Source organism: Abrus precatorius, unplaced genomic scaffold, assembly GCF_003935025.1.
Source record: "Abrus precatorius isolate BTA unplaced genomic scaffold, Abrus_2018 Scaffold7, whole genome shotgun sequence".
Classification (NCBI taxonomy): Eukaryota; Viridiplantae; Streptophyta; class Magnoliopsida; order Fabales; family Fabaceae; genus Abrus; species Abrus precatorius.
This window is the reverse complement of record NW_020874417.1, coordinates 7,800,866-7,818,669: the sequence shown is the minus strand read 5'-3', so window position 1 is coordinate 7,818,669 and position 17,804 is coordinate 7,800,866. Positions and strand designations below refer to the sequence as shown.

The 17,804-nt window shown below is 30.6% G+C and overlaps 3 protein-coding genes across 4 annotated transcripts; 1 reads left to right on the top strand and 2 right to left on the bottom strand.

Moving 5' to 3' along the window:
* Positions 1-728: 728 nt before the first annotated feature.
* LOC113873611 (protein STRUBBELIG-RECEPTOR FAMILY 2) lies at positions 729-5,935 on the bottom strand. Its single transcript, XM_027511812.1, has 15 exons — positions 5,842-5,935; positions 4,980-5,106; positions 4,828-4,899; positions 4,673-4,738; positions 4,267-4,338; positions 3,626-3,697; positions 3,431-3,496; positions 3,291-3,356; positions 2,874-3,193; positions 2,290-2,567; positions 1,939-2,204; positions 1,696-1,843; positions 1,276-1,415; positions 1,039-1,195; positions 729-911 (listed from the first exon to the last, which is right to left on the bottom strand). The coding sequence occupies exons 1-15, from the start codon at positions 5,933-5,935 to the stop codon at positions 729-731; spliced, it is 2,127 nt and encodes a 708-aa protein (XP_027367613.1).
* A 986-nt stretch (positions 5,936-6,921) lies between these two features.
* LOC113873130 (G patch domain-containing protein 11) lies at positions 6,922-10,978 on the top strand. 2 transcript variants are annotated; one of them, XM_027511122.1, is made up of 4 exons: positions 7,540-7,674; positions 8,918-9,448; positions 10,378-10,443; positions 10,588-10,978. In XM_027511122.1, the coding sequence occupies exons 1-4, from the start codon at positions 7,546-7,548 to the stop codon at positions 10,645-10,647; spliced, it is 786 nt and encodes a 261-aa protein (XP_027366923.1). In that variant the 5' UTR covers positions 7,540-7,545; the 3' UTR covers positions 10,648-10,978. The 2 variants fall into 2 exon arrangements, with proteins under 2 accessions (XP_027366922.1, XP_027366923.1); XM_027511121.1 differs by having other exon boundaries at positions 6,922-9,448.
* Positions 10,979-12,801: 1,823 nt separating this feature from the next.
* Positions 12,802-14,822, bottom strand: LOC113871407 (NAC domain-containing protein 2-like). Its single transcript, XM_027508502.1, has 3 exons — positions 14,388-14,822; positions 13,922-14,071; positions 12,802-13,080 (listed from the first exon to the last, which is right to left on the bottom strand). The coding sequence occupies exons 1-3, from the start codon at positions 14,820-14,822 to the stop codon at positions 12,802-12,804; spliced, it is 864 nt and encodes a 287-aa protein (XP_027364303.1).
* Between the last annotated feature and the right edge of the window lie 2,982 nt (positions 14,823-17,804).

Genomic DNA, 17,804 nt, shown 5'->3' with positions numbered 1-17,804 from the left:
GTTTTTGCATGTTATTAAGGCCTCCAATCGAAAGGATCAATTATTATTATTATAATTATAAATTAGGTTAAAGGGACCAAATTTTTTAAAGGGGTATCACTTATTCTTAAAAAAATTGTTATTTTTTTTTAGTTTAAGGGCATCACTTATCTTTAAAAAAAAAACTCACAAAATTAATAAAAATGAGTAAATAATTGTTTTTTAAATAAACTGAATTAAACATGTATCTCATATTTGCTCAAGTTATGTTGGAACCCAAAAAAAAATAAAATATATTACTAAAGTTAAGCAAATCACTTCGATGGTACAAAAAAAGCTTGATGATGACACAGTATAAATTTGTATACTTATTTTAGAAAAGTATTCATTAATTTTTCAAAAAAACTTTTGTAGACATTTTCTTAAAAATAATATGTTCCAAACGCGCATTGAAACATTTCCATAGGTGAGTTTCTAGCTAATTCATGCAGTAAGGTTTCACAAACGAATTAAAAGTCTGTACCACTTTGATACAAAAAGAACAGAAATCAGCTTAAATTTCATGGCACGTTAATGCAACCAGTTTACGCTAAAGTGTGGCTCCTGTGTCGCCAAGTAACAGCATGTTTGGTTTCAACTTTCAAGTTAGGACGTAGGTGAATTCACGATTACTTTAACAGCACCAGTTATAGCTTCTAAATTGAATTCACGTTTACAAGTTTTTTAAAGTGTTCCACACACAAAGTACATCAAGCGGATACATAGCTCATCGCGGGTGAAGACACAAAGCGGGAATTGGTTGTACGGAATGACCTCTCAAGTGGATCAAGTTCAGTACCATCTGCTACGCCGCTCTTTGACACGAACTTTTGAGAAAAAGATACAAGAGAATCCACGATTTCAGACATTGGAGGTCGGAATTCCTTTACAGGCTGTATGAAAGTCACGTGTTCCATTGCAACCCAAAGAAAAAGAGTGAATATAATTTGAAGCACCAAAATAACAACACACAATCATGAATAAAACTTGATATTTTAGTGCTAAATATGGTAATAATACCTGAATGCAGAGGGAAACAATATCAGCATAACGCGAAAGAGCCTTGGATGGAAATGTCCTTCTAATTGACGGATCCACCATCTGTTCCAAACTCTCGTTGTCATGAAGCCTTGACGAAGCCCATGTTGCTAGATATTGCTCTTCCCTTGGCCTGAAACTGTGTTGCAAGAGAAACAACAGGCCATCATTCAACAATCCCTTAAAAATGAAATGCCGCAAGATATATGGAAAGCATACCCATCGAAAGGTTTTCTTGCGGTTAACAGTTCAAGAAGTAGCACTCCAAAGGCGAAAATGTCACTCTTCGTGCAGCCATTTGCTGGCTCGCCATGATCAGGTGAACTGTATCCTGTATCTCTAATAGCAATCTCAGAAGCCTGTTTCAACAGTCACCGAATTAATCAGTGAACCTATGTCCATGGCACACTAAATATCAAGGTTCTGGTTCATTTCACCCAATGAACAAGAGCAAGGAACACCTTATGCTCACAATGGGACATCCGTTTATCGGTTTTTTAAGAGGAGTTATTTTTAAGAAGTTAAAACGAATAGATCATTCAAAAGATAAACGCAATTGTGAGCATTGAGCAAATGTAACAGTTGTCTATGAATGGACACATTAAACATGATGCGATGCTGATTCTCGCAAAAACTCACTCGAATTTTTACTTTATTGCCTGTTAGTGGTCTCAAACTAGCCAAGCCACAGTCAGTAACACGAGGCATAAGATTTTCGTCCAGTAGAATATTGGTAGCCTTCAAGTTGCCATGAGCGACGGGAGGGGAGAACGTGGAGTGCAAATAGCTGTAAACATGGGGTATGTCACGGTTGACTGAAAAGACAGGATTCTACTTTTATATTTAACAAGAAACAAATTTGAGTCGCAACTTTGGACTTACTCCAGAGCCTGAGCAACTCCTAGAGCAATTCGGAGGCGGATGCCCCATGATAAAGGTTTATATGCAGCACAGTGAAGAGCTTGGTCCAGAGTTAAATTTCTGACATAATCGTAGACAAGAAGATGCTGTCCGTGCTCCAAACAGTAACCTTTAAGTGCAACAAGATTAGGGTGCTTCAGACGGGAAGCGGTACAAACAACATCTAAGAACTTTTCCTCTTCACTGAATGACAATCCCGCCATGTTGATATTTTTCACGGCTAAAACCTTATAAAAAAAAAAAGGAAGGATGAGTAATAGATTGAAGGCAACAATATTGAAATCTGAACGTGATTTACTGTTTAGAAGGTACCTTGTTATCTGGAAATTCAGCTCTGTAAACAGGGCCAAGGGATCCCTCTCCCAGAAGGTTGTTTTCATTGAAACTGTTTGTGACCAACTGAATCTCCGCTACTGTATAAACCTTTGTCCTTCTTGTGTATCTATCTCTTTCGGAAAAACTTCTTCTTGACGTTTCTCCTGTTCTTTTATGGTGCTGGGTAGGTAATCGCCTTGGAGTTGGACCCAAAAGGGACGCACCATTGAAAGGTGGGATTTCCAGGCTCTCATCTATTGCCGTAGATGAGACCTCTATCGCATTAAATATGGAGGGAAAAAAACATGATTAAAGATGGAAATGAATTTACAGAACTGGTAAATGGAATGACATCCTGACATGTGAAACTGAAACAGAAAGAAATCGAGTGGAAGAAAAGGCGGGTGAACAATGGAGGGAAATTTGACAATGTATTGCAAATTTTTACTCACTCCCGTTCTACCTATTCAATTCAATCATTTTAATGCTGAATCTGTAAGAATTATACATGTTAATTGTTTGGATATAGAGTCATATGGTGTTTGGCCTTCACCATCTATATGCTTCTCTGTAAGAATTACCTTTGGTTGCACTGATCGGATAAGAAGGCAATGAATTATGGCTACTTTCTTGTCTCTGTGTATGATGTCTATTCAAATGGATTGCAACGAAGAGCGCAAACGCTGTTGCCAATAATGTTCCTCCACCAACCATAAAAGCTATTCCTCCGGGACCCATACGTTTTTTCTTTTGTTTCCTTACTTTAGGATGAACATAGTTCTCGATGGCATTTGCCTGAGTCGTGGGAGGGCGAGTTGTATTTTGTTCAATGGGTACATTGTCCAAAGGAAATGCCCAGGGAGGAGAGTCCTCCACTGGATGGAACCTGTTCCCTCCAATCCTATTTGAGTGGGATTTTCGATTTTAGGTATCCATTAGTTCATAACCAATAAAGAAACAAACGGTGATAAAAACTGGTAATAGTTAATACAACTAACCATAAGTTTGGTATGGACTGAAAATGCTGTGGAAGAATGCCACTGAACAAATTGTCTTGAATGTTCCTGACAAAATAGACAAATTAGCAAATAATAGAACTGTATCCATACAATGTGAAAAATATATAGGGATAACCCACAAATCAATGAGTGGAAGCTCAGCTAGGTAGGTGACTGATCCAGTGAATCTGTTATTCTGGAGGAACCTGCAAATAAGCACCATGCTACAGATCAAACCAACATGATCCTATACAAGAAAATTCCTGTCTGAGTATAAGATGAAACCCAAATCAAGTTTAGGAAACGAGTGGGGGTGTAAGACAGATGAAACTTACAATCTATCAAGGTTTGTCAAGGAACCAAACGAACTTGGCAGATCCCCGGTAAAATTATTATATGAAAGGTCCCTGACGATAGGAAAACATCCTTTGTGAGTTGAAAGATTTAGATTTGAACAAATTGTCAAAACATCTACATTTACTGCCTTACTTTCTCCTGACCCAATCTAATATTTATTATTTAGCCTAATCACTGGGCTTCACTTCACCGAACCTTAAACTTAGAGCGTTTTAATTTTTAAAAAAGCAGCACCTTTTTCTTATGCTTCTCAATTCTCAACTGTCATATGAATTTACAACAAAAAAGTGACAATTATGGATGGGCTATGCTTTCTGACTTTTGGCTTATTTTAACTCTTGTATTTTAATTTTTTTATATCGAACATTTATTGTATTTTATATGATTGCACATTACTACTTTTTTGCCCTTAAAAATTGAAAGTTGGAAGGTTTCGATAGGCTTAATCGTTTGTTCCTACAGATCCAGCAAATTCAAGATTAGTAATTTACAGAAAATCCTATCTATTGAAACGGTTTAGGTTTTAGGCTCGTAAAATTTATTACTCAATGAATCACTTATTCCCTTTATTTTGATTCAAATGTAATAATAGCAGAAGACTCGGGTAAAGAAGACATACATTTCTTTGAGATTATCTAAGCCGGTAAACACATTGCCAATGGGTCCAAATAAGAAATTGTGGCTTAAATTCCTGCAAGACAAGAAGTGATGATTGCGCTGTATCATACTCAACAGAGATGAGAAATATGAAGAAACAAGTTAATGAATGTTTTGGTTAGTAAGAGCATTCTATTGTTTGTCTTCCAACAAGCTTGGACTAAAATCAATACTGATTGAACTTACAGATGTCTTAGTTTTTTCATTGTTGATAACGAATGGGGAATATTTTGGCTCAAGTAATTGCAAGCCATATTTCTGCAATAAAGAAGAATCATCAGAAAAATACAATGCTGAAGATACAGGTATACTCACCGGTAAGCATAGAACTTTAGTCACGCAGGAACAAAAAAGTACAGTAGGCTTACATATGTGTGGCATTCGGGGGTAAACCCTCTGGTATTTCGCCCACTATGTTGTTAGAACTGACATCACTAGAGAAACCAGAATATGCAAGTAAGTAAATCGCGAATCTGGACAATAAACCATCCCCATAAGAAAATAAAACTATACAGTTGCTTACAGCTGCTTTAAGTTTTGTAGATTATTGAGAAAGCCTCCAAGATACCCGGTAAGGTTCAATCCCTTAATTTTGCTGCATGAAGAAGAGAGAAGGTATAAGGTATACTGTATTAGTGACGTTATAATCTATCATCAGTAGAGTCGGTGTATTACAGGTGTATAACAGAAGACCCAGAACATGCTACTCCCATCCAAGATTCCTCACAAGGATCATAACCGTTCCATCCATGCAGCACCGGTGGGCTGTTTAAGGCCCTGTATAGATCCTGGAGAGCTGTGACTGTTTATAACAATTGCAAAAAGGTATATAGTTTAGTGAGAGCAGAAAGCTAAGCGAAGTGTGAGAGCTATACCAAAATGAGTTCAATATTTCGAGATTGATGGTCAAGGTTTTTCATTAATTTTCAAGTACATGGATTTTCTATTTCTCTGTCTAAATCTGTCATTTTCAAGTTATCTCTGTCTGAATTCAACAATGATACTGTTATTATTCTGTCAAAGCAAGTTAAATGGACCGTAGTTTTAGAAATACTAATAATATTTTTTTTTCTAACGTGTGTCTAAGCAAATATAATAAGAAATTAATAAATAGTAATTTTTATTAAAAATTATTACATTTAATGTTATTCATGAATTGAATTATGTAGTTTTTAATAAAACATTATTTGATATATGTGTGTATTTGAGTGTCCTTGTAATAAAAGCTAAATCCTGAAACCAATATGCCGGAGAAAATCTCAATTAAGAGTAACATAAAAGGCATGAAGACAGCTATTATGTGTAGCGTACAATCACAGAATATACGTTCATTATGCAAACACAGTGAGAAAACTGCACAAAAAGGAAACTATACACAGTCTCCCGAATCCTAAATCGCATAATTTTCTTCAATGTTATCATGAAATTAATTAGAAAATTCGAAGACAACGAAAAAGTTATTCAACCAATTTTTCATTCATTTTCAAGAAAAGTTTACATAGAATAGTTTAACAATCAAGAATGACGACGTGATTACCGTCAGGGGGATCAGTATACGCCAGACCCTGCAAAATCAAAGTTGCGGAGAAGAGAAAGACGACGAGATTGACGTAGACGTAGTTGCAAACCATTTCCTTCTATTTTTCCACTGCTTTCTCGGTTCCCAAACACACAAGTGGATTGAATTGAATTGAATTAAACGAAGAAGAGAAAAAGAATTCAAGATTAAAGTTTTGAATGATGCTGATTCTTCCTTTTGAGTGACACGGTCATCGTGACTCTGAACGAGCTTCGTGATGTTTCTTTAGCTATTTGCACAGTGTGCAATTACAGTTGCAAGAGATAGTTTCTGGTAAGGTGGGGTCCATGCTTTTGAGTTCGTTATAGTTAGTTTATTTTGGCGCGCAATGGCCATGTGTATGTGTGTGTCTGTTTTATTTTAACATTTTCATACTGGGAGCGGCTTTGTACAACGAAAAACCTGATGCATCAACTAACAAATTTTTTTAATATATTTAAAACTAACATATTTTTAAATATATTTAAATATTATTTAAAAAATTATTAAAAATTATAAATTTATGAGTGAGATTTATTAAGTTGAAAATAAAATTCATAATATTTTTATAATTTTTAATAAATTTTATCCAATAAAAATTATATTTAAAAAAGTGCATTGTTAAACATTTTTCTTATGCAAATTATTACCTTATAGACACAATTATCATCCAATTTGTGTGGTTAAAAACTTCGAACCATCTTTATAAAAAAATAAAGGTAGTATGATCATTATCTTCTAAAAAATGACAATAGAAAATTCTATTTATAATATATTTTGTTTTTATGAGGGTTTGATAACACAAACTTGTAGTTATCTATTAAGTAGTAAAGTTGTTCAATGAATACAAAACTAATATATATATAACTTTTGAAAGTTAACTTTTAAAAATTTATTTAAAGTAATTTTTAATTTTAAAAATTAATAACTAATGATTTATTTTTTATTTTTACTCATAGTTTTTTAATAACTTATATAATAATTACAGATTTTTTTAATACATTTAAGCTTTGTACAACTAGTTTTATTAGACATCTTTTTTTTTTTTTTGCTAATATTAGACATCTTTAATTCAAATAGACTAGTTACACAATTATAAATTTTAGTTACAAGTTATATCTTCATAGTTATAAATTTGCATTCTCAGTTAAGTTTTTAAATTTTGGTTGTTATATTTTTCTTTAAAAAATAATATCAGTCAGTATTTTGTGGTAATGCAATTTATAATTAGTGAGGTTAAGTCAATGACCATTCTAAGGTGGCAAATGAGATGACATATTTAAATGCATATCACATTATCAATAAGTGGTAACAACAATTATTTTTAAAAAAATATTAAAACTAAATTTCATCATATTTATAAAAAAAAAAAAAAAACATTTTATCCTATAGGTAATTTGTGGTCTTCTATCAATTTATTTGGTGGAAAATAAAATTAGGCTTGGGTTGGCAAACGTAAGCAAAATCAAGGTTAACTAAATAAAAAAGTATTTTTCTTTTCATTTTGTGTTAAGTTTGTTTGCAAATAGTTTTATTATTTGTGGGCTTTTAATTTGATGACCAAAATCTTGTAGGTTGAACCCAATTCAAGGAATTAATTACTTATGGGCTTGATAGAGCCCACAGTAGGTACGTTCATGATCAGGGTTCGTCTTCTGAAGCCCACTGTGGGTTATGTTCGCCATGGATGAATCACCGGCAAAGAGGGAGAACCAAAACGGAGGACAAGGAAACGAAGAAGAAGATGACTACATGGGTGACCTTTCTCAGTTTCTTCCTTCCGAACCTCCAAAGTTGTCTTCATCCAAAAAGGTAACTCGTTCCCTTCCCGTTTTACCTATCTCCGTTGTCGTTTTGATTCTGCCACGCCGTTTGAGAGAATCATACGCACTCAAAGTAGCAAGAGACGCATAACATATAACAAGTCAAGTATTTGAATAAAATTAGGTCTTCGAGTGTTCCCCTCTCCCATGACCATCTAGTCGTATCACATCATTTTACGATTTGGTCTTGCAATTTAAGCTCAAATTCTGAAAAACAAAAAATGGTGCTTGATGTAATTGCTCATCAATTTGTTTCCCATCTGCAGTTATTCTATTACAGCTTCGTTTCCTAGGAAGAAGATTTTATTTTAAATTTGTAGAAACCTGTGTCTCTCTCTCACACGTGTGTGTAGAATTAACTTCTCTAAATTGAGTGTGTGCTTGAAACGGGCTTAAAACGAGAAAACCTTGTAGCGAGTGGATTTAATGCCAATCTAGATACCTTAAGGTTGTTAAGGTCATTCAAAATTACTACAATTCACGTATTTTGATGCTACGAAAAAAGATGTTCTAAAATGTTACAGAATTAGATAATTTTTATGTCAAATAGGAAGAATTTAAAATAACTTACTTTTAGAGAGAATTTAAAAGTCTTTCTATTTGGCTTAACTTTTTGCATTTATCGTTCATAACTCTTCTCGTACTTAACTCTTACTCTAAGCATCTTTCATTGTTGCTTTCATATTTTTTAGAAGTTTAAAATTCTCCATCCAAACACAACTTAAATGTATTATTTAAAGTATTTGATTTAAGTATTTTGTAAATATAAATAACTATAAACCAATGGTAGATAGGGCAGGGCCCTGCATCCTATGTGTATATGCTTTGTATTTTTCCCACTTTATATAATCCTGCACTAGCCGATGGACGGTAGTTCCGTCTTTGAAAAGTAAGAATAAATATTTTAAATTAGTCTTCTCAAGATTATGAATAAAAAATTAATGTAAATACGCATCTATTTAGGGATCAAATTGGTGTTCAGAGATACATCAAGGAGATAATCTGATTTCCATATTAAACTTTGAGGATCATTGATGATGTCCCAACTCCCACGTAGCTCTTTGGAAGACCAAATTTGTGTATTTAGTAAAACAAATGAAGCTTGGTTGCCGGGACTTATTTTGTTTGCCTGTTCAAAGAGTTATTATCAGATGCTTACTTTTCCTCAGTCTTTCGCTTTACAATTTACAGGTACCATACAAAGTGATGATAACTCCCTTTATGCGGTGCAGATTTCAAACAAGAAAGATTCTTCAGTTAACTCTTCCAAGAACCAATTGAAAACTCTTAGCTGGCAAGAGCGTCGAAAACTTGAAAGGGAAAGGAAGCAACAGGAAGAGGATGAGCAAACATTAGCAAAAGTGGAAGCTCCAATACCACAATCCAACATTGGGTTTAAGCTTCTCAAACAGATGGGCTACACTCCAGGTTCTGCCCTTGGCAAGCAGGGCTCAGGCAGGGCTGAACCAGTGAGGCTTGAAATTCGACGGTCACGAGCTGGTGTAGGCTTAGATGATCCCCACAAGGAGAAGAGGAAAAAAGAGGAAATCATGATGGATAGGAAAAGGAGGAAAGAGGAGGACTTAATGAAAGAGTTTGGATCTAGGCAGAAGTCACAGTGGCAGAGTAGGAGAGTTATAATTAATTACAATAAGGCAAAGGCTGCCCTTGACCAATTGGAGAATAGGGAAATTATTGAGCCACAAAAGAATGAGGATGATCCAGAGGATGAAAAAGAAGAGGAGGAAGAAATAACTGAAGAGGTTTGTAACTTGGCCATTTTTTTTTTCACTTAAACTTCTTTAACCTAGTTTTAAGTATTCATTTAGGCTTTGTTTGAGAGTTAATTTTTAGGAGAGAAAGGGATAAAGGGAAAGAGTTATTTGATAGTAACTCTTGTTTGAGAATTTTTAAATGAGAGAAGTTTTAATAAATCTTCCAAAACCCTCCTAAAACTCATTTTTTAAATTCACCCAAAATAAAGATTTTTTGTTAACTCTCCTCCCTCCTTCCCTTACCCCTCAAACCCTTCCCTTCCCTCTCAATCTAAACTTTCAAATAAAGCCTTAAGTTGCATGCCGAGATATAGTCTTGAAATTGCATACATGCTTTCTCTTCTCATGATCATTATTTCTAGAAGTTTTACAACTATAACAACAATGAGCAAGCCTTTTCTGATTAGGTAGTAGAGGTGGCAAAATTGGATAATCCACTGAAATATAAGGCTTGAGCTGGCTTGCAATGATTTTGTACTTTTTTCGGCCTAATGTGTTCGGGCTTTCTTTAATTAGGTTTGGGTAGGCTTGGTCTATTTATGTGTAAAAAACAATATGGGCTGGTCTTGAGCTTTAATTTTGTGGCCTGAATAAAAAGCAAATTTATTTGGTCCAACCCGATGGAGGGCAAAGCCTGAATTGGGCTTGCCTAAATTAAGCCTAATAGTCCATTTTATCACTTCTAGCAGGTTAGAGTCAGCTACTAGGATCAAATAATGCCATAATGTTTTGCCATAAATCATGTCTATAGAAAAACTGTTGAGCTTAAATTCTTATAAATTATTTTCCCTATAATCTCTTTAATGCATTCAGAAATTATTGTGATACGCTTGTTTTTTTTAAACTCATTATTATTGAACTTAGTTATTCTTGTTTGCATTGGTTGAAATTTTGATGGTGATGGAATGTCGATGCAGGACTTGCACGATGTTTTGATGAAACTGAGGGATGAATTTAATTATTGCCTCTTTTGTGGATGCCAAGTGAGTAAACGCTATATTTACTTCTAAGTAGTCAGTCAAAACTCAATATACTTTTAAAAAATGAAATAGCAAATCCAGTATAATTGAGCAATAAGAAGCCTCTAACTTTGATTGTAACTTTTTCTCTTCCTCCTTATTGTTCAGTACGAATCAATGGATGCCCTTTTGGCCAACTGCCCTGGAACCGATGAAGATGACCACTAAGTTGAAGATTTCTGATGTGGACGGTGGACATTCTCAGATTTTGTTGTATTTGTCAAGCAAGTGCTGTTAGCTTTAAATGCTTATACCAATGGAGATGGATAAATTTGCACATGATGGATGATTGGACATTCTCAGACACACAGGAATTTGTCTATGCTCTCGTTATAATTCAGCTAGGAGGTTGCCTGTGTCTGATATTCATCCATGCGCTATTGTAGGAAATGTGTTGGTTGATATATGGTTTGTAAAACTTTTCAGTTCATATTGAAAAGTTTCACATAAATTTTCTAGCTTAATTTTTTTTTTTTTAAATTTTAGATTTTGTGCATTTTAAAATTATGTGACCCGCTTTTCTCACCTGAACTCGACATTAATCATGTTACACCAAAATTTTAGCAAAATTTAATAAGATGATTGATACTTAAACTTTTTTCTTAGATAAAAATGTATCCTTAGAAGTTCCAATGAAAAGAAGATTAGAATGAAGCTTCTTTAATTTAATATTTTTATATTTATTAATAATACTTAAAATTTATTTTTACTAATCATATTAATAATAGGTTTAAATTTTATTTGGTTACATCTGTGAAATAAAATAATTATATGAACAAGATATTTGTTAAGTAAGCTTTATTTTGATTTATAATTTAATATAATGACTATTTTGATAATTTTATTTAATATTAATAAATATTTAATAACTAAATTGATTAGGTGAATTTTTTTTTCTAAATTATATGTATTTTTTTTATTGAAGACAATCATATTAAACTCAGTTAGGATCATTAAATGTAGCAAAACTTTTTCTCTAAATGTTTAATATTATTGTATTAACTAAAATTTAGACTTGAGACTACAAATATCAAGTGAGTTTTTAAATATTAAATAAATAATTTAGTATTTTTAAAATTTTATGATAATTTTTATTGAATATATGTAATGTAAAAAAAGTATTCAATTTTATTGTAAGATGCTATAAATAATTTAATAATATAAAAGCTAAATAGTTGATAAACTAGTACATTTTTCAGTAAATTTATTCTCCAAATTATTGCAAGTAGTTCTTAATAAAATAAAAGATAAAAAATATTATCTAGAAATAAGAAATATATTATTTTGTAAAATCTCAAGTTAAAGAGAAAATTATTTTTAAGATAACTATTCTCCTAAAATATTTCTTAATTAATTATAGAATTGTGATTTTTTTATTTAAAATATTCTTTAAGATATTTAAATGGCTCATGTATCCTTGTAGATATTTTAATTTTCACAACTAATTAACTTGTTTTAGTATGGGTACAAGTCATGTGTGTATGCTTTGCTAGAAAATATATCCCTATCATTTAACATACGTATAAGGCGCGGTCAGTCATATCTTATTACTAATCACCTTATTTATTTATTTTATTTAAATTTTTAATAGGCTTTTAATAAAATTTGTAACACCAACTTTACCCTAACTTCTTTTAACTCAAATATCCAGTTTATTCTCCACAACATGAAATATAATATAAACTTATAATTATAATTTTCTTATTATTGAAAACATAAAATTGATATAAATATATGAACATTATGCATGTTAACAGAAGTTATATATTATCCAATCTTATTTGGTGATTTTTTTTTAAAAAAACAATGTTTCTTTCATAGTATTTTCGTTTAAAATTAAAATAAAGATTATATAACTATACAATTAATGTTTAATAAATTACTATATAATATGTTAGGCCTTGAGGTGCCTCAACCTACAATTTTTATGAACACTGTGACGCTTGAGTAGCACATGGCATGATTAGACTTGGCTAAATAAATAGAATTTTTCAAAATTTGAGTCAAGTTTGGTCTTAAAAATCGTTATTGTTCAATTATAAATTCAACTAACTAATTTTGAGTCAAGTTCAAATTCAGAAGTTCCAAAGGATCTGCCATATTGGAGATAACTATGCTGATTTTTTTTAAAAATAAAAATTACAAATATAACACATCGAAATAATCAATAAAATTTATTAAATTCAAGTATATATTCTTCTATAAAATGACTGATCAAGTAATTAATAAAATCTATGAAAATTTAGCAATAGATTCCTTTATCATAATCAAATCTTTTCATACATTAAAAACGTATTAAAGTCTTTTTCTACATTGATATCATTATTTACTACGAATATTTTCAGACATCAAATCCATGTAAAAGGTATTGGGAATCATAGGGATCTCTTCCTCTTGGATCAAGCATCCCTTAAAATTTCTTAACTGCAGTGAAAATAACTCTGGCCAAGACATATTTATATCACCATCTTCATCCTTATTATCTTCAAACTCGGTTTTAGTGGTAGATTCACGGGTTTGGTTCTGCTGATCTCCATTATGAGGTTGGTTTCTTGGTTCTTGGTAATTATCTTTCCTTAACAAAACAGTACTCTTGTTGTCCTACAAAACAAGAATGCAAGATTTGCAGTTAACGTATCATTCTGTATTCAGTTAGATTCATTAAATTATAAAATCTATTTGATACAATTTATTCTAAACCAAATTTAATTTTAGTACACCTGTTTGAGAAAAATGGCTGAATACAGAATGATTCACCTATAAATTTTGTTTTATAGATCAAAAACTACTTTTAGGTAATCACAATTTCAATTTTTAATTTTAAATTCTTATATTTTTGAGATAAATACAGAATAATTTATTAAAATTAAAATAAATGGTGTAAATTACAATAAATAGTATAATATTAAAGATGGTGATAGATGATAAATTTTATTAAAGTATTAAGGATAAACTTAGACAAAAAAAATTAAGTTAAAATCAAACACTATTTCAAATAGCATTTAAAAAATATTTTATACTCGCTTACTAACGAAGAACTTTTATTTTGATCAAACAAACATACAAATTAATTAGTCAAATAAGTTGAAATAAACTTGAAATAATTTTCTAAATACATTTTTAATTAATTATTTTTAAATGGCTTACTGGGATATTATAACCTAAAACATATGTTAATGAATATCCATTCAAATAGAATTAAAATCAAATTTGAGTGGATTTGGAAAACATCACTTCGAGTCTAAATAAAACCAAATCAAATTTACTTAAGTTTATGGAATAAAAGAAAACCTTTGGGTTCAAGAATCTTGAAAGATAACAAGAGAGAAATAATTAAATAGTAATATAAAAACATAATTTACTTGCATAATCTCTTGACAATAATTAATAAAGCGACAAAATTAATGTTCTAATTAAGGTAATTAATAAAAGCAATACTTACTGATTGTAGGGGTGCCGGAAGTGCAAGAACGACGGTTCTCCTTTGATTGGTGACATTGATCTCTTCTGTCTTAGTTCTTCCTCTACCTCTTTTTACACCAACATTATGTCTCAGATTCTTTCTAAATCTGCATAGAACATAATTGTTGGCCTGCAAGCAACATAGATACAATATATTTTTGTCAAAATTTGCATAGTTAACAAGTTCAAATTTCAAAATAGAAAACAGTAATATGCAATGCAGTTAATGATGATAGAGAAACTTAGACAGATTTTGTGAGTGCTATTTTGTAGTGAATTAAAGAGTGATTAAAAATATGTTAAAAAATCTATAAACATGAATTCAAAATTACAAATAAAAACATTAAAGTAAACGTTAATTTATACCATTCAAACAAGAAAAATTGATAGACATTAATCGTTATTATTTGAGTTATTCAAATACAACAGAACATAATAATGCTTACTGATGTATCACTTGACAAAGATGAATCAAGGCTGTATTCATGCATGATCCATGCACCATCGTGGTGAGTGCCACTCTTCTCGAATCGGAAACGTTTCTTTATCCCAATGCGTTGGTTAGTATCACTGGCCACTACTTCTTTCCCAACATCTTCACCTTCCCATGAACCCTTTCCAATGGTTCGAACTAAACGTGACCCATTCTGGAACTTCTTCTTGTGTGTGGTGAAGAAATACAGGTCCTTTCCACTGTATGAGTTGGAACCAGCAAAAGCTTCCCAAATTTCCCAAGGGTTTTTGTCACCGTACAAATCATATTCAAGAATGGTAGCATCACTAGGCAAAGGTTTGCCATGGACCTTATTGTAAAGGAACAACCGGATCAGTTCATCATCTGTTGGCTTGAAATCTTTTCTTGAACGAAAATTAGATGCCATATTTCCAATCTCTAATAATTTGCCTATAATACACTTGCACCGCAATATATAGGCCACTTTATCTTATGAAATAACTTAAGTTTATCTTAATTGGTAGAAAGTGATAACAATATAACTTTGTTAAAATTTGAAAAAATATTAAAATTTTTTAAAATAAATAAAGAATAAATGAATTTTAAAATTGAATTTTGTATTTCAATTTTAAATTTAAATATAAAATTTAAATTTGATAACAAAAAATCATATATTTATTTATAAATAAGTCATATCTTTTAGAAGATAAATTATTATTTTTAGATAAAATTATTATCTTTTTAGATTTTACACTTTTAGAGAAGATTATTATATTTTTTTTCTTTAATATTTTTTATTATCAATGTTTTGTATTTATATATATATATATATATATATATATATTTAATTTATAACTATGTATAATGTGAATTCTTGTGATATAACTCCTTTAGTTTGATATCACTCAAGAATAAATTCTAGTCAATTAGCAGATAATTGTACCATTAATAAAATCAATATGTTATAGAACTAAAATGTAATTTAAGTTTAAGAGTCAAGATCAATTTATTGCCTAATCTTTCAATTAGTTAATTAAGTTCAATAAATCTAATGTTTTTTAATGTTCTTGTTTATCTTATTACTTTCTATGATCATTAGGATAATATATAAATAAAAAAGCTATCATAGAATAGCAATATTAGTTGATTACTAATTATTTTTAAACTGAACACATATAAGTAATCATAATAAAATTAAAGTCTCGTGCTTTCATCGTTATAAATCAACCCTGTGGTTTCTTTGCCTTTTTTTTTTTTTTTAACTTTTCTTTACTATTTTTCAATCTAAATACCCCATCAATTACTTAACATTTAAGAAACATAAATAATATATGTTTGTGATTATAATTTACGTGGAAACAATACTGACAAGGTTTAAAATTCTCTTTTTTTATTATAATTAATAAATATATTTATCTTGGAACTTTTTTTTAAACAATTTAAAAATTGCAACATGAATATATAAGGTGTAAGCAATGATATTGTTTAGTGCGAAATTTAACTTTATCTTTAAGAAAATTTAGCTTTTTACTAAAATAAATTATATTTATAAATTTTAATTAGAAATTATAATTCCTGTACACAAGTTTCTTTATATTATATATTTGTAAAGAAAAATTATTTATGGCAACTTTGGCAACAACGTAAGGATGTAATTGGTGGCGATTGGATTTGCCTAAGTTTTAGTTTCAAGATAAAAGGTAAGTTTTGCAAAAATATAACTATACTAATTTTATATAATTTAATGGATACTGAATATAAGTAAAAATTATTTACATAAAATTATATAAAATTAGAATAATAAAAAAATTAAAGATATTGGTAATAAAATTTTTAAATTTGTCTATTGAAGATGTAACCTCTGTAATAGAAGTTGTACTCGATTTTTAATTTTTGTGACAATTAATATGTTAAAACTTTCTAAATTGTATTGGATAAAATAAGAAGTCAAAAAATTTAGAAACTAACAATGTATTGGATTTTTGTTTTGAAAATAGTTTTCTAAATTTTAATACAAATATGTATTAGAATTTATTTTAAAAAACAGATAACTATTTTCAAAATAAAAATTAAACATATACTCTCGAGTTCAAGTGACAAAACAAAAGTATAGTTTTATCCGAATTACCACTGTCTTACTTTAATCATGTTAATATTATACTTAGGATCATAGTACAGCTTTAATAATACAGAACAAGAGAAACTTCCTCGAGAAAGGACAAGAGAAATTCCCCTTATTCTTATGCACTCCACTCGACAACTTAGATTAAAACCACAACACACCACACTAGCATTACATTACTAGCACTAATCCACGCACTCTCATTTTCAAAATTTACACGACCTTAGTCTCTTCTGAAGGAACTGTTCTGTCTTGATATAGTTCTAAATTTCTTTCTAGCATTCTGAATAAATTCTGAAAACTGGTCTCTTTCATTTTCCTTGCTGTTGTTGGTACCATTATCCACATCTACAGGAGCAGGGTTGCTCTGCTCATCATGGTGACCCATTTTTGACATGCTCCTGATTTTGTAATTAGTACTTCGAATGTAATTGGAAAAAGTGTCATCATCATACAGTGGTTTCGTACCATGTTGCTCTGTTGGGTATATCCCGACATCCATTTCCTCTGGCTTTGTTGAGAGTTTCCTTGGCAATGGAACAACAACATAGTGTGGTTGAGTTGATGCAACCTTTGCTCCCTGGCCACTATGTGCTTTTGAAATTGATGAGTTTTTATTCCCCATTGATGTAGAGGGTGTTGAATCAACAAGAATTATAAGGGATGGGTGCTTCTTTTATGCTAGCTTTGAAAATGGGTGAGTGTTTTTCTTTTGGGGCAAGATGAAGAGTTTGTCACTGATTCTTGTGTTCAAAAGATTATGGGTTAAGTGATGCTTGGAAGTGCAGAGCAGTGCTTGATTTTATAGGGTATAAGTCTGGGGTGAAAAGGAAATATGGAAAGACCAGGGACTAGAGAAGCAAAGGAAAACGCGTTTTGAAAGTCAACCAACCAGTCAACGAAAATGTGTGCCGAATCCAACCATATTGTTTTGTTTTAATGTAGAGATGAAATAGAATAAATAAATAAACAAGAGAAGAAAGAAAAATATATAATAAAAATGATATGTTATTTTAAAAAAAGTAAGTAAGAAAGAAATAATATTTATTTATTTATTTTAATGAGTAAAAGAGAGGATAAAATAAAATAAATAATTGATGCTAAAAATAGTTTTAATTATCATATAATACTTATTTTAATATTAAAAAAAACAAAAAGGACATATCATTTTTTATTATAATATTTTTTAGTAATTTTTAAAAAAATTTCAGTATTATATAAAAATTATATCAATAAAAATAAATAAAATAAACTTTTAAAAAAATTAAATACATTTTTAGTCTGTTC

What these genes read in the sequence shown, in the direction of transcription:
- LOC113873611 (XM_027511812.1), bottom strand. Translation starts at nt 5,935, where the DNA reads ATGGTTTGCAACTACGTCTACGTCAATCTCGTCGTCTTTCTCTTCTCC. An exon ending in GAGCTTCCACTCATTGATTT is followed by an intron (nt 3,357 to 3,430) that starts GTGGGTTATCCC and finishes CTATTTTGTCAG; the next exon opens with GAACATTCAAGACAATTTGT. An exon ending in GGAGTTGCTCAGGCTCTGGA is followed by an intron (nt 1,844 to 1,938) that starts GTAAGTCCAAAG and finishes CCATGTTTACAG; the next exon opens with CTATTTGCACTCCACGTTCT.
- LOC113873130 (XM_027511121.1), top strand. Translation starts at nt 8,720, where the DNA reads ATGATGTCCCAACTCCCACGTAGCTCTTTGGAAGACCAAATTTGTGTA. An exon ending in AGGAAGAAATAACTGAAGAG is followed by an intron (nt 9,449 to 10,377) that starts GTTTGTAACTTG and finishes ATGTCGATGCAG; the next exon opens with GACTTGCACGATGTTTTGAT. An exon ending in GCCTCTTTTGTGGATGCCAA is followed by an intron (nt 10,444 to 10,587) that starts GTGAGTAAACGC and finishes CTTATTGTTCAG; the next exon opens with TACGAATCAATGGATGCCCT.
- LOC113871407 (XM_027508502.1), bottom strand. Translation starts at nt 14,822, where the DNA reads ATGGCATCTAATTTTCGTTCAAGAAAAGATTTCAAGCCAACAGATGAT. An exon ending in CTTTGTCAAGTGATACATCA is followed by an intron (nt 14,072 to 14,387) that starts GTAAGCATTATT and finishes TGTTGCTTGCAG; the next exon opens with GCCAACAATTATGTTCTATG. An exon ending in TTCCGGCACCCCTACAATCA is followed by an intron (nt 13,081 to 13,921) that starts GTAAGTATTGCT and finishes CTTGTTTTGTAG; the next exon opens with GACAACAAGAGTACTGTTTT.